Raw genomic sequence first — 12,663 nt, forward strand, 5'->3', positions numbered from 1 at the left:
ATAAGTTAGGGCTCGATACATTACAGTACAGATATAGATAGAGAGAAAGAGAGGAAAATGTATTAGAAAGCGTTATATATTAAACTAGCAGTATCGCCCGGCGTTGCTTGGGTTTGTAAGGGAAATAACTATAAAGCATTTTTAGAGAGTTATAGCCAAAAAATAGTAAAAAATGCATTAAAAATGGAAAATAAATTATGGTAAATTTTTTTTAAATCGTTGACTCATCGTAGACATTTTTAGAGAGTTACTTCCCTTATATAATAGCGAAAAAATGCATTAAAATGGAAAAAAATGATGGTAAATTATTTTAAAAATCGTAGACTCATCGTAGACGCGCGCTAATACCAAGAAGGGCTCGATATGAATCACGACTATAAGATACCCGGTTTTGGTTAAACTGCACCGCAAAATGTGGGAGTAGTTAGGAATCTAAATCGTAGGAGACAGACACACAACCTTACTTTTATATATATTAAATATTTTTTCTACCGATATTACATTGAATACAGATGTGTGTGTTTGATCTCAGAGATCGATAGAACAGTCATCTGATTGGCTCTATCTTCGATACTACAGGTATAAACTTGTCTGTGCGTATGAGTGTTTGTGCTTGTTTGTTCACGCACATGTATGTGTGGGTGTATACATGAATATATATATATATATATATATATATATATATATATATATATACTCACAATTAAAAAATATTGTGCATTACGGAGAAGAAACTCATGAAAAGAGTGTCACTATTCCATATGTTTGCAGAAAAAGTTTCTCTTGAATGAAAAGGAAAGAAAAAAAAACAGGAGGGAATTTCTGTGAGCAATAAACGTAACAAGAGAACTTTTATGTATGGCAAGTCATAATTGGTTCCTGACTTGTAAATGTTTAAAGTACTATTTGTAATTGTATAACAAACAAATATGTATTGTTTCGCAATTCGTCACTTCACTCGAAAAACACCTCTTCTCAATATTTTCTCTATACTATTATTCCAAATGTGCATTGGCAGTAATGTAAATTTTAGAGAATATTATGGCACTCGTGTTCCACCTCCTGTAACTGCCATTCCAGAAGCTGATAAATTAATTCAAATGTCAAACATCAGATCAGAAACTGAGTGCTTTTCTATTTGTATGACATTTTCTAAATGTGGTATGATCATTTACAGCGTTTCCGATGAAGTATGCATCGTGCGTAAAATCAAGCAATTACCTGGTACCTCATCATTCATCGACATTCCGGCAAATAGTATTTACACCGTGCTTCAAGCTTGTAAGTAGTTTTCTTTTCCTAGTGTATGCGTTGTGTTTATTATTATTTATTTTCCTTCTTTCTTCAAATTTTCTTCCATTTCTCACCGAGTGTTTTCCGTACACCTAGGGCAGATAAGCTCATTGTATGCATTCCCAGATTACACACGCAAATTCATAGGTAAAATATGTATTAAAAAAATTAATGAATAAATAAATTCATGAATGAATGGATGTTATTTTCACAGCGGTAATACTCTTCTCAGTACATGAGTAGTTCCAGTTAACACGATATGTTGCACCTTCTGTAGGGATGGTAAGCCTGGTATCATTTTCAAATAGGTTTCAGCACCTTTTTTTTTTATCATTCCTACAATCACTGGTACTGTAGTCGCCTCGAGATGCTACATTTTTTCAATTTGTATTAGTAAGTCTATATATTTACTGATCTAGACAAATTCTTTCGCCGCTATATTGTGAGCACAAGGAATACTCATGTCAATTAATAAACACACCTTTTTCGTCTGATCTTTTATAATATTATCCGGTTTATTAGCTTTTATAGTTTTGTCGGTACGAGGAAGTCCCAGAGAATCGACACATTTTCTCCCTAAGTCACAGCTTCAGGATGGTGTTTGTACCATTTGTCAGTGGTTTTGATTTTATAATGCCGACACATTGTCCAGTGTAAATACTGGCCGACTGTGTCATGTCTTGCTTTATATTCTACAGGTGTTAAGAGTCTACACCCTGAGATTAGGTGGTCTATAATTTCAGTCTCATCTTTACAGAATCGGTATTTTGGGTCATCTCCGTTTTTTATCACATTGGCTTGGTAGTTCTGGGTTAATAAGCTTTGGTCTTGAGCAGCTAATATGAAACTTTCACTCTCTGCTTTTAGCCCTGAGCTTCGTAACCATTGATGCGTGTGTTTCTGGTCGACATCACCTTGTTTGCTAGGGGCCACATACTTGACATGCAGAAGTTCTGTTCCCATCTGCTAGCTAATTTTTCATGTGCTTTTGTCTTTGCAATTAATTTTATTTTCTTTGCGGCAGCAGTTGGCGCATTTCCTTCAACCCGATCAATCTCTCTTTCAGAATAGAGTGAAGTTTTGTCGATCTTTCATGTTTTTCAACAAGTTTTAGCATCCAATCGTTGGTTGTTTCAAGGTATTTGGCCAGTCCGATTGTGGTGGTTTTGTACGTAAGTTCAAACTAGATCAAGCTGGATCAAGTATTTTTACTATTGTTGAGTGAGAGAGCAGTGCATGCCCTCAACGTGACACTAAGGGGAAATATACAAAGCCCAGAATTCATATCATGACTACTCGTCTGATAAGGGTACACCAGGCACATGCATCACAGCCATATGCGCGCAACATGGTGATCTCATATCGAGACTAACAGCTCATGGCCTTGGATTATTATTATTATTATTATTATTATTATTATTATTATTATTGTTATTGTTGTTGTTGTTGTTGTTGTTGTTATTGTTATTATTATTATTATTATTATTATTATTATTATTATTATTATCATTTTTCGTTTTGGGATTTGGTTTGCAAGATTCTTTATATGAGTTCGTGTGTTGAAGCATATTCTATTGTGTCTGGGGAGAGTCATTTTCTTTTTGTGCCTTATTATGTAACACACTCACCGGTAAAATTTCCACGTTTTTCTTATTTTTATTTTCCTAAAATTTTCGTTGCGTCTTGCAACCTTTTCAATAGTTTTGACTGTGTCTGTTATTCACACTGCGTTCCCTTTTGTATGTTTGTGCACGTGTGTGTGGGTCATTGTGTGTGTGCCTATACATGCATGCATGCACGTATGTATGTATGTGTGTGTTTGCATATGTATGTATATATATATATATATATGTGTGTGTATGCATATGTATATATGTATGTGTGTGCATCTGTATGTACGTATCCTGCATATTTATGTGCTTGCATGTCCGTGTTTGTGTATTTTCTATGTATGTGTTTGTGAGCATGTGTTTGTATATGTATGCACCTCTGTTTGTCTCCTTGTTTGTGCATGTCTGTGTGTGTGTGTGTGTGTTATGCAACTATGTACCATGTTTGTATGTATGGATGTGCATCTTTATATGTGTGGATCTGTGTCTTCCCCTGTGTCTGTTCATATAGTCTATATACCTATCCGTCTGTATATTGATATGTTTATTTACATATCTATATGCTTACATACAGAAATAAAAAATAAAAATTAAAAAATTAAAAAAAAACAAATTTTTTAAGTGCATACACATGCACTTTTTTTGTTTTTTCATTTTTTTATTTAATATTTTTTAATTTCTGTATTTAAGCATATAGATATGTTCGGTGGTCAAGGTAAATAGCCAACTGTCGGAATCGTATAACATCGCCCATTCGGTCCGTCAAGGATGCCCACTCTCCCCCCTTCTCTACGTACTGTCACTCGAGCTATTACTGCTGAAGCTAGATATTTTGAGGGGCATCCCGCGCAAGCTAGGATGCAGAAGAGGCGTGTCAGCGTATGCGGCCGATGTCACCGTGAAAGTGTCGGATGTCTCTGAAATAGAGATGTTCGGCCCTACCCTAAGGGAATACGAAACAGTGACAGGAGCAATGATTAACCTGGAGAAATCAGTGGGCTTGCAGTTCGGCACCTGAAGAGACAGGTGCCTTGGTGCTAGGGACCCAAAGTGGATGAGATTGCTTTGGTTACCTCACGATGCCCCCCCCACCATTGGGGAATTATATATTGTTGTGTAATTTTCCTTGTTAATTGTTGTGTTTTGCTGCTTAAACGTATAACCTCACTGCCCTTCGTCTGTGGATTGTCCATTATGTTTTGTGTTCAATCGTTATGACCAATAAAGTATTATTGTTATTATTATTATTATTATTATTATTATTATTATTATTATTATTATTATTATTATTATTTGATGGAAACTGAGAATGCTGGATATGATGGAAAGTGTCAGGCTGCCCGCAGCCAGCAGACTAAGTTGACACTTTTTTACTGGTCATACTTCAAGTACTTTGCGAAGAATTCTTGCAGTTCCAAAAAGGCTGATTTTTATAGGTATTTTACTTTTACATTTGTACCAGTGTTTTTAGCCATGCTGGTAGTTGAGCGCTTCCAAGTGCGCCATTTACTATTGATATCATGTCTGTACTCCTCATTGACCACAGCCTTCGTATTTACCACTTCAAATCATCGTAGTTGTTCAGTTTTTCTTCTTTCTCTTTGATCCTATTATCACTAGGACATACTATGTCGATTATCATGCAAGTTCTTTTTCTTCTTTTTTATTCATCCGGTTTCCAATGTCTGTTTAGGTGATCGCACGCAATCATTGCATCCCAGAGGATTCTGCAATCTTCATTCTCGGTGATTTCTTCTGGGGTTTGCTCATAATATGTCTTGGTTCTTTGTAGGCCGTGGTTTAAACAGAACTCCCAATGGATCGTTCCCGACACATCGTCATGTTGTCTTTTGTATTTACGTTGTGCCAATTTCGGGCATTCGCCAACGATGTGCCATATCGTTTCTTCACTCTCCCATACATTCTTCAGTTGTCGCTGATGGGAGTATATATTTCTTTACTACCCACAAGGGCTAAACATAGAGGGGACAAACAAAGGGATTAAGTCGATTACATCGACCCAGTGCGAAACTGGTACTTTATTTATCGACCCCGAGAGGATGAAAGGCAAAGTCGTCCTCGGCGGAATTTGAACTCAGAACGTAACGACAGACGAAATACCGCTAAGCATTTCGCCCGGCGTGCTAACGTTTCTGCCAGCTGATGGGAGTATAGTCGATTCAGCACTCCGCATGGTTAGTTCTTAACGCTTGTTCTTGTTCTGCGCTTATAAGTGCTTCTGTCTTTATCTTCAGGTCACTTCTTCTCACCCATAGCCAACGGTTCTCTGTATCCGTCTCAGTATTCGTACCTCTTGCAAACTAACCCTACACTTTCTTTTCCTTCCACGCTGTTTCTTTTTCTGTTCTTTTCCACGTTAAGCTTTCCTTTCTTCATACAATTTTCAGTTTTAATGCCGCCAGACTTTACATGTTTCAGCAATTGTCTCACGGTATCTTTTATCTACCATCCTAAGTTGTTTTTCTCTATTTCGATACAATCCTGGCAACTGATCAAACCTCTCCCACACCTTCTTCTGGACAAGTACAGCCTATCGGATTCACTCTTAGAGTGGAAGGCTCCGGGCACTGTCAACATTTTTCTTGTCTTCGTATCTATGTGCATCAGTTCTTTCTTTTGTCAGCTTATGCATCCAGCTCCATGTTCTCAGTTGAACATATTTCTACTCCTCTGTATCACCCAAGGTCTAACGGGCAAGCTGAAAAGTTCGTAGATACATTTAAAAGAGCATTAAGGAAATCAAGAAACGTACTAGTCGATGACGCGTCCTTGACGCAATTCTTAAGGGCTTATAGGATAACACCAAACCAAAATGCTTTTCAGGCAAATCGCCTGCAGGATTAATGTTTGTTCGGAAAATAAAGTCAATTTTCCACAAGCTGCTACTTGTAAGACAAAAAATAGGGAAATCACTAAAATATGACAAAGTCATTTAATATCGGTGCCAAAGTGTTTATCAAAATATATAAGAATGGAAGACAAGGTTGAGAAGACGGAGAAGTAACAAAAGGAATAGGCAAAATGTCATATGATAAGAGGCGAAAAATGAGAACACAAAATGCATTTAAACCAACTAAAAAAATAGATATACGGGAAAAAGCGTGTGTGTGTTTGCACGAATGTTTATATTCCAGGTCTTGACATGAGAGCGTCGAGTGAAAATCTCTGTCGTTCGTTGGTCTCGGTATAACTTCTAATAAGTATATAGAGAGTGGTTCACTTTGGTCCCTTTGAATATGCATCAATTATTGCTACTTTTAATAAGTTTGGATTCACTCAGAATCCAAATGATAGGAAAGAATCACTTTGAAATATTTTCATTTTTATACAAACGGTACTGGTTATAGGGAACCGTCCTGATGAGTTAACACCACACTTGTTCTCTATTTTCTATCAGAGTTAAAAACTTTGATTATTCTACATCCCCGTTCATACAATTATCCACGAATTCGGTACACTGTAATGTTTCCTTTTAATAATCTACCCACACACTATGCCAGTTCAGTTGCCGCCAGCAGACTTTCACTACTGTTTTCTTTTACAAGTAAAACCCTATGAGCTTTTTCTGTGAGTCTTTTAGTCTTCAGATAGATTATTGTGGCCGAGATATTAATATATCTTCGTGCTCAGAGTCAATGTTAGGGTATTATGAAACTTCAAAAGTTGTCCTGAAGCGTCATCTAGGTTATTTCACATGCTAGAAATAGGCAAACGTCTTGTTGAGAATTTTCTAATCAAGATGATTGGTGAGAAATTGAAGTCCATAAATGATCATCACTTTAATGGAAGTTTCTCAATCAGCAATAGTTAGAAATTATACTAGAAATTAGAACAACATTATGGCGTATAACGAAATTTCAAGACATTTTAGTCATAAGTATGTCTTGTAAGAAGTAAGGTCTGCATGCTTGTTCCTTCGCTAGCCATGCTTGGCTCATAAGGGCCGGTTTTCCGGTTTCATTTGCGTATAGGTTCCCCACTGGACAGGACGCCGGTCCGTCGCAGGTGAGCTGCTACGTGCAGGAGGAAAGAATGAGAGAAAGTTGTGGCGGAAGAGACAGCAGAAGTTCGCTATTACCTTCTGCAGGAGCCGCGTATGAGGTGAGAAGTATGAAAATAGGTGAGTTTAGCACTAGCTTATTAGTTTACATTTATAACCTCGATGACTGGATTATCGTCTGGTCACCTTGTCTTGTTGAATTTTGATGAATAAATAAATTGTCACATGGGTGTTGGAGAGATTGCTCTAGAAAAGAAAATTCTAGAATGAGATTTATTGTGTGTGCAAAACCAAAACTGAAGTGAAGTGTGTGTGTGAATTCTAATTGCCACAGTGCAGTTACAAATAATTTTCAATTGAGGTGTACTGGTTAAGAGAAGATAAGTCAGTCAATAGCTAATAGTGACCTGAAATTAACATAAATGAATACTTTTCGAAATGATCTAACACATGAGATATATTTTCTTGTCTTCCTATAGCTGAATGTCCGACGTCAGCCGGCTACATTTATCGACCAGAATTTAGATTATGCTTTCAAATAGGTTCTAAGGAAGTTACATGGGCTGAAGCCGCTGACAATTGCAATAACGATCGGGGACGACTTATCCACATTAAAAATTTGGAAGTGAACGACTATCTCAGAACACTAATAGGATCGAGTGAGTAATATACATTTTATACACAAACGCATACTCATAAACACAAACACACATATGCACTTCTCCCCCGCCTCTCTCTCTCTCTCTGACACACATACACTTAAAGCTGTATCTAATATAATAAGCGATAACTATTTAATGATATACATACGTTAAATTTTTACTATTTTTTAACATTGTTATAATTTTCCTTTGATATTATTGTCTGCTATCTGAAGAATTTAAGTCTTTTACGATGATAAAATATAGAAGTTATAGAGAATATAGCAAGTTTAGTCATTTAAATTCATACATATATATTTAAAGAATTAAATTATGTCATTATTTATTGTCAATACGTTTCAAAAGAAAATGTCTTTGCCTTTAAAAAGTATTCAAGTAAACAATTATTTTAGATCTTGTTTTATGTCTTGCACCTAATATTTTGGGAATACTAGGTATTTCGGGAATACTAGGTATTTCGGGAATACTAGGCTTAATATTGTGCTGCAGATAAAACATTGTTCTATAAAATAAGTACCAATTGAAGACTGGGGTTGATATAATCAACTTACCTCCTCCACCTGAAATTGCTGGCCTTACGCCAAAATTTGAAATCAATATCAAAAAATGACAGCAAAGCTACGAGTTGGCAAGATCATTAGCAAGCCGGGTAAAATGATTTAGCCAGCTAGTGTTGGCCAATCCCAAGATTGTGCCTAGTCAACACCATCCTTGCGAGCACTTCCTTTTCCAGGGCTCAAACGACCCGATCCACAACCACCTGAAGCAAATTCTGCTGTCTTCAATCCTAACATAAATACTACTACACATAAATCATTCAACCACGGTAATGGTTGAATATATTCTGAAGTCCACTTTTTCGTCAATCGCAGCAGCTTCCAAGCTCCACCATTAATTCAGTTCTCAACTAAATTGCAAACTGTTAACAGTTTTAAAGAAGACACCTCCTCAGTTACACTTTGGTATAAATAGTTTGAGATTTGTATTAGTAGAAAAAAAGTTACATAAAAAAATCTGCGACCTCAAGGGGGGGGGGCAGTAATTCCCCTTCAATTAACATAAACTTTTTAATTTTAAAATAAAATTATTCTTTTCTTAGGCTTAAATGGTAGAAAAATGTATGCAGGATTCAGAATTGTTAGTCGCATTGAACAAAAGTTAGTAGAAGGAAAGTTATGGGGTGAAATGCCACGATAAATCGTGTCAGTAAGAGAGTAAGGAAGTAACGCTTAGCAATAAGAATAAAGAATATATTACTAAAATGAATGCTTCCTGCCCAAGGCAGCGAGCTAGCAGAAACGTTAGCGCGCCTGGTGACATGCTGAACGGTATTTCACCTGTGTTTACATTTTGAGTTCAAATTCCGCCGAGGTCGATTTCGGATCTAGTCAATTTGACGTACAGATTTTTTTCCGATACTAGAACAATGTGTCACGTACAACAGGGTTTATTCTTAACGTTTTTGACAAAATTTTGTATTTTAGAAGTTATTTCGTCACAAGTTAAAGACTCCGCCGGTTACGACGACGAGGGTCCCAGGTGATACGATCAACGGAACAGCTTGCTCGTGAAATTAACGTGCAAATGGCTGAGCATTCCACAGACACGTGTACCCTTAACGTAGTTCTCGGGGATAATCAGCGTGACACAGAGAGTGACAAGGCTGACCCTTTGAAATACAAGTACAACTCATTTTTGCCAGCTGAGTGGACTGGAGCAACGTGAAATAAAGTGTCTTGCTCAAGGACACAACGCGTCGCCGGGAATCGAACTCACAACCTTACGATCATGAGCCGAATGCCCTAACCACTAAGCCACGCGCCCTCACTCGTCACAAGTTACAGAGTGACAATGGACAAATTTGTGTTTGATAAGTGCCAATACACGAAACTCAGCTTTTGATTTATTCTCTAACTTCTGACGATGATATATATGCATGTTATACATATATATGTAAAAAATATCATCACACAATCAGACCAATGAAAGAGCCTCTACTTAGTCGCTCGACACGCTAAAAATAGCAACCAATGATTCCCCCTACCCAGTATTTTATAAGGTAAAATCCTAAATTATTAATTGACACATTATTAATTATCTTATAACAGCAATACCTGGAAAAATCATGGATTACATGGAAAAATGCGCACAGGAAAAGTAATATTCTTAAGATTATAAACCTGGAAAAGTACAGGACAGGTTATTACACCTGTAAAAGTACAGAACAAACTATTTCTTCAAGTAAAGTGAAAAATAAGAAACTTTTTACTTAAAATATTGCAGCTAAAATTAAAATTGAATATTAGAAAATATTTTATTATAGTTTACAAATAACTCTATACTTATTTAAGTAGAATTTGGCTTAAATACAGAAAAAAGTGACTAATTAGACAAACTTACAAATTAGCTGAACAGTTTGTTTTGTATGATAAATTTAAAATTTGAGAACTGTAAAGATTGATAAATTAGAAGAACTGACATTTTTTTGCTGCAATATTTTAAGTAAAAAGTTTATTATTCTTTACTTTACTTGAAGTTATAGTTTGTCCTATACTTTTATAGGTGTAATAACTTGTTCTGTACTTTTCCAGGCTTATAATCTTAAGAATATTACTTTTCATGCTCGCATTTTTCCATGTAATAATACATTTCTAAAGCTGTACGTTGCATTAAGCTTTAAAAAATGATTATATCGTAAATATTTGATTGTCTTATAATTTATAATTCTATATTGAAATACATTGCTGATTATTCTCTTTGGAATGAACATTTTACAGCTAGGTACAACTTTATTAAAGCGTTATGGTAACTCTGCATTATTGTAAAATTTAAGGAATGTAATTGATACAAACATTTGCTGTACTTTAGCAAATTTAGAAAAGCAAAAGCATTATTTTCTTTTATAAAGAAGATCTATTCTGTTCTCCGTCTTTTAATATAATCATCTCATTTATTGACAATGGGAAAATCATACACAGTAAAAGTTATTAGACGATTATATTTTTTCCATGCATATCTTGTATAAATATTGTTCTCGCCTACTTCGATAGCCCACTAGTTTCCGAGTATCTAGATATGCTGATTTCTGTTATTTGCTCAAAACAAAATCTATAAAATCGACACTTGTAGAATACTACTAGTTATTTTATCGACACTAGCAGGATGAGAAATCAAATTTTGAATTCGATTTACACCACATCGTCAAATTAGAATGCAAAAATCCGTGGTCAAATGATGTAACGTTTTACCCCCAATTCAGTCGCTTCTCTCCCCACCACATCACTTCTGCTTAGTCCCATATTTCCAATTCCTTAATTATGATATAATTAAAAGATTTTGTCCGGTATGGCATCACTTCATTGACTGAAACCAGTATATGTGAAAGGGTATATTTTTAGTTTTCTTTTGTTTCAAGCAGGTTGTTTTGAAACGCTTTTATTACCATGGAAACCATAGAAATGAGTTTTGAGTCTCTGAAAATAGAAACATTGTGAGCATACTTTTACCGAATTATAGCTAAAACTCTGTCAATTTTATTTTCAAACGTTGCCAGTCCATACGCCCCCCACGCATATATATATATATATGTATATATATATATTATATATATATATATATATATATATATATATTATATAATATATATATATATATATATATATATATATATATATATATAATTAAAAAGAATTCCAACCTTGTCTGATTTTCACGTTTTATTTACAATCTTATAATGATATATTATAAGATAATATATTATAATTGAATAAATAAAATGAAATAGTAGAATGTTAAATATTCATTCTGATTGAACTAGTACTTTCATGCATTGAATTCTGCAATCTTCGGGTTCATGTAGTAGTGTTGACAGTCATGCTTCACAATTTTTGACTGTAGCAAGATGATTGATTCTGTGCTATAAATACAGCTGGGTAGGCTCCAGAGTGCTAGGTTGCAAACTGTATTCTGACCAATCAGTGTGTAGTATCACTCAATTACTTAAGCTGATTGGTTGGTTGAGCTGATTGGTTTAGGCATCACGCTTTGTTGGACATGTCAAGAGTCCTGTATCTTGACCCTGGCCGAAGCAGCAATTGTTGGGTTATTTTTAGAAATGTTGTAATATCCTTTGTCAGAGATTTTTATATTTTTATATTTCAATTGTCATCATCATCATTGTCAGCACCTTAATTATGTTGCTAGTGGTGATGGTGTGGCAATAGAACTTTAACCCTAAATAAGATAATTTTCCTGCTATCTTCGTCTTGATCACCTTTAGTATTGTTGTTGTTGTTAGTGGTCATGGTCGTAGCAGTGGAAGTAATACCTCTAAGTATTATTATTATTATTATTTGCTTATTTAGCTTGGGTTCGAATTTATCAATAAAATTCTTTTCTCTGATTTTCCTCTCGATTTCACTTGGGCTGTGTATTTGTAGAATGGAAATATTATATATATTTTCCGACCACATGTTGCTAGGTGGTTACTCAAAGGTATCTGAGGACCTCTGGGTCTCTAATCTGTTGCCGGTGTACACGTGAGCGTTCTAATAGTGCGTTTCCCGTCTGACCGACATATATTTCTTCACAATTTGGGCATTTGATGCAGTAAATTAAATTTCTGCTTTTGCAGTTCATATTCGCGTTTGTGAATATTTTCCCGGTTTTTGTGTTTATATATTGACCGGTATGTATGAATTGGCACATGCCAATTCATACATACCGGTCAATATATAAACACAAAACCGGGAAAATATTCACAAACGCGAATATGAACTGCAAAAGCAGAAATTTAATTTACTGCATCAAATGCCCAAATTGTGAAGAATATATGTAGGTCAGACGGGAAACGCACTATTAGAACGCTCACGTGTACACGGCAACAGATTAGAGACCCAGAGGTCCGTCAGATACCTTTGAGTAACCACCTAGCAACATGTGGTCGGAAATATATATAATATTTCCATTCTACAAATTACACAGCCCAAGTGAAATCGAGAGGAAAATCAGAGAAAGAATTTTATTGATAAATTCGAACCCAAGCTAAATAAGCAATAATAATAATAATAATACTTAG

At 35.4% G+C, this 12,663-nt stretch overlaps 1 protein-coding gene across 1 annotated transcript in view; it reads left to right on the forward strand.

The window, feature by feature from the left end:
• Positions 1-898: 898 nt before the first annotated feature.
• Positions 899-12,663, forward strand: part of LOC118764874 — a 70,083-nt gene continuing 58,318 nt past the window's right edge. The window contains exons 1-2 of the mRNA XM_036506034.1: positions 899-1,281; positions 7,404-7,583. Coding sequence (XP_036361927.1) covers positions 930-1,281; positions 7,404-7,583 — 532 coding nt within the window. The 5' untranslated portion in view covers positions 899-929. The remainder of the gene's footprint in view (positions 1,282-7,403; positions 7,584-12,663) is intronic.

This window comes from Octopus sinensis, linkage group LG1 (assembly GCF_006345805.1).
Source record: "Octopus sinensis linkage group LG1, ASM634580v1, whole genome shotgun sequence".
Classification (NCBI taxonomy): Eukaryota; Metazoa; Mollusca; class Cephalopoda; order Octopoda; family Octopodidae; genus Octopus; species Octopus sinensis.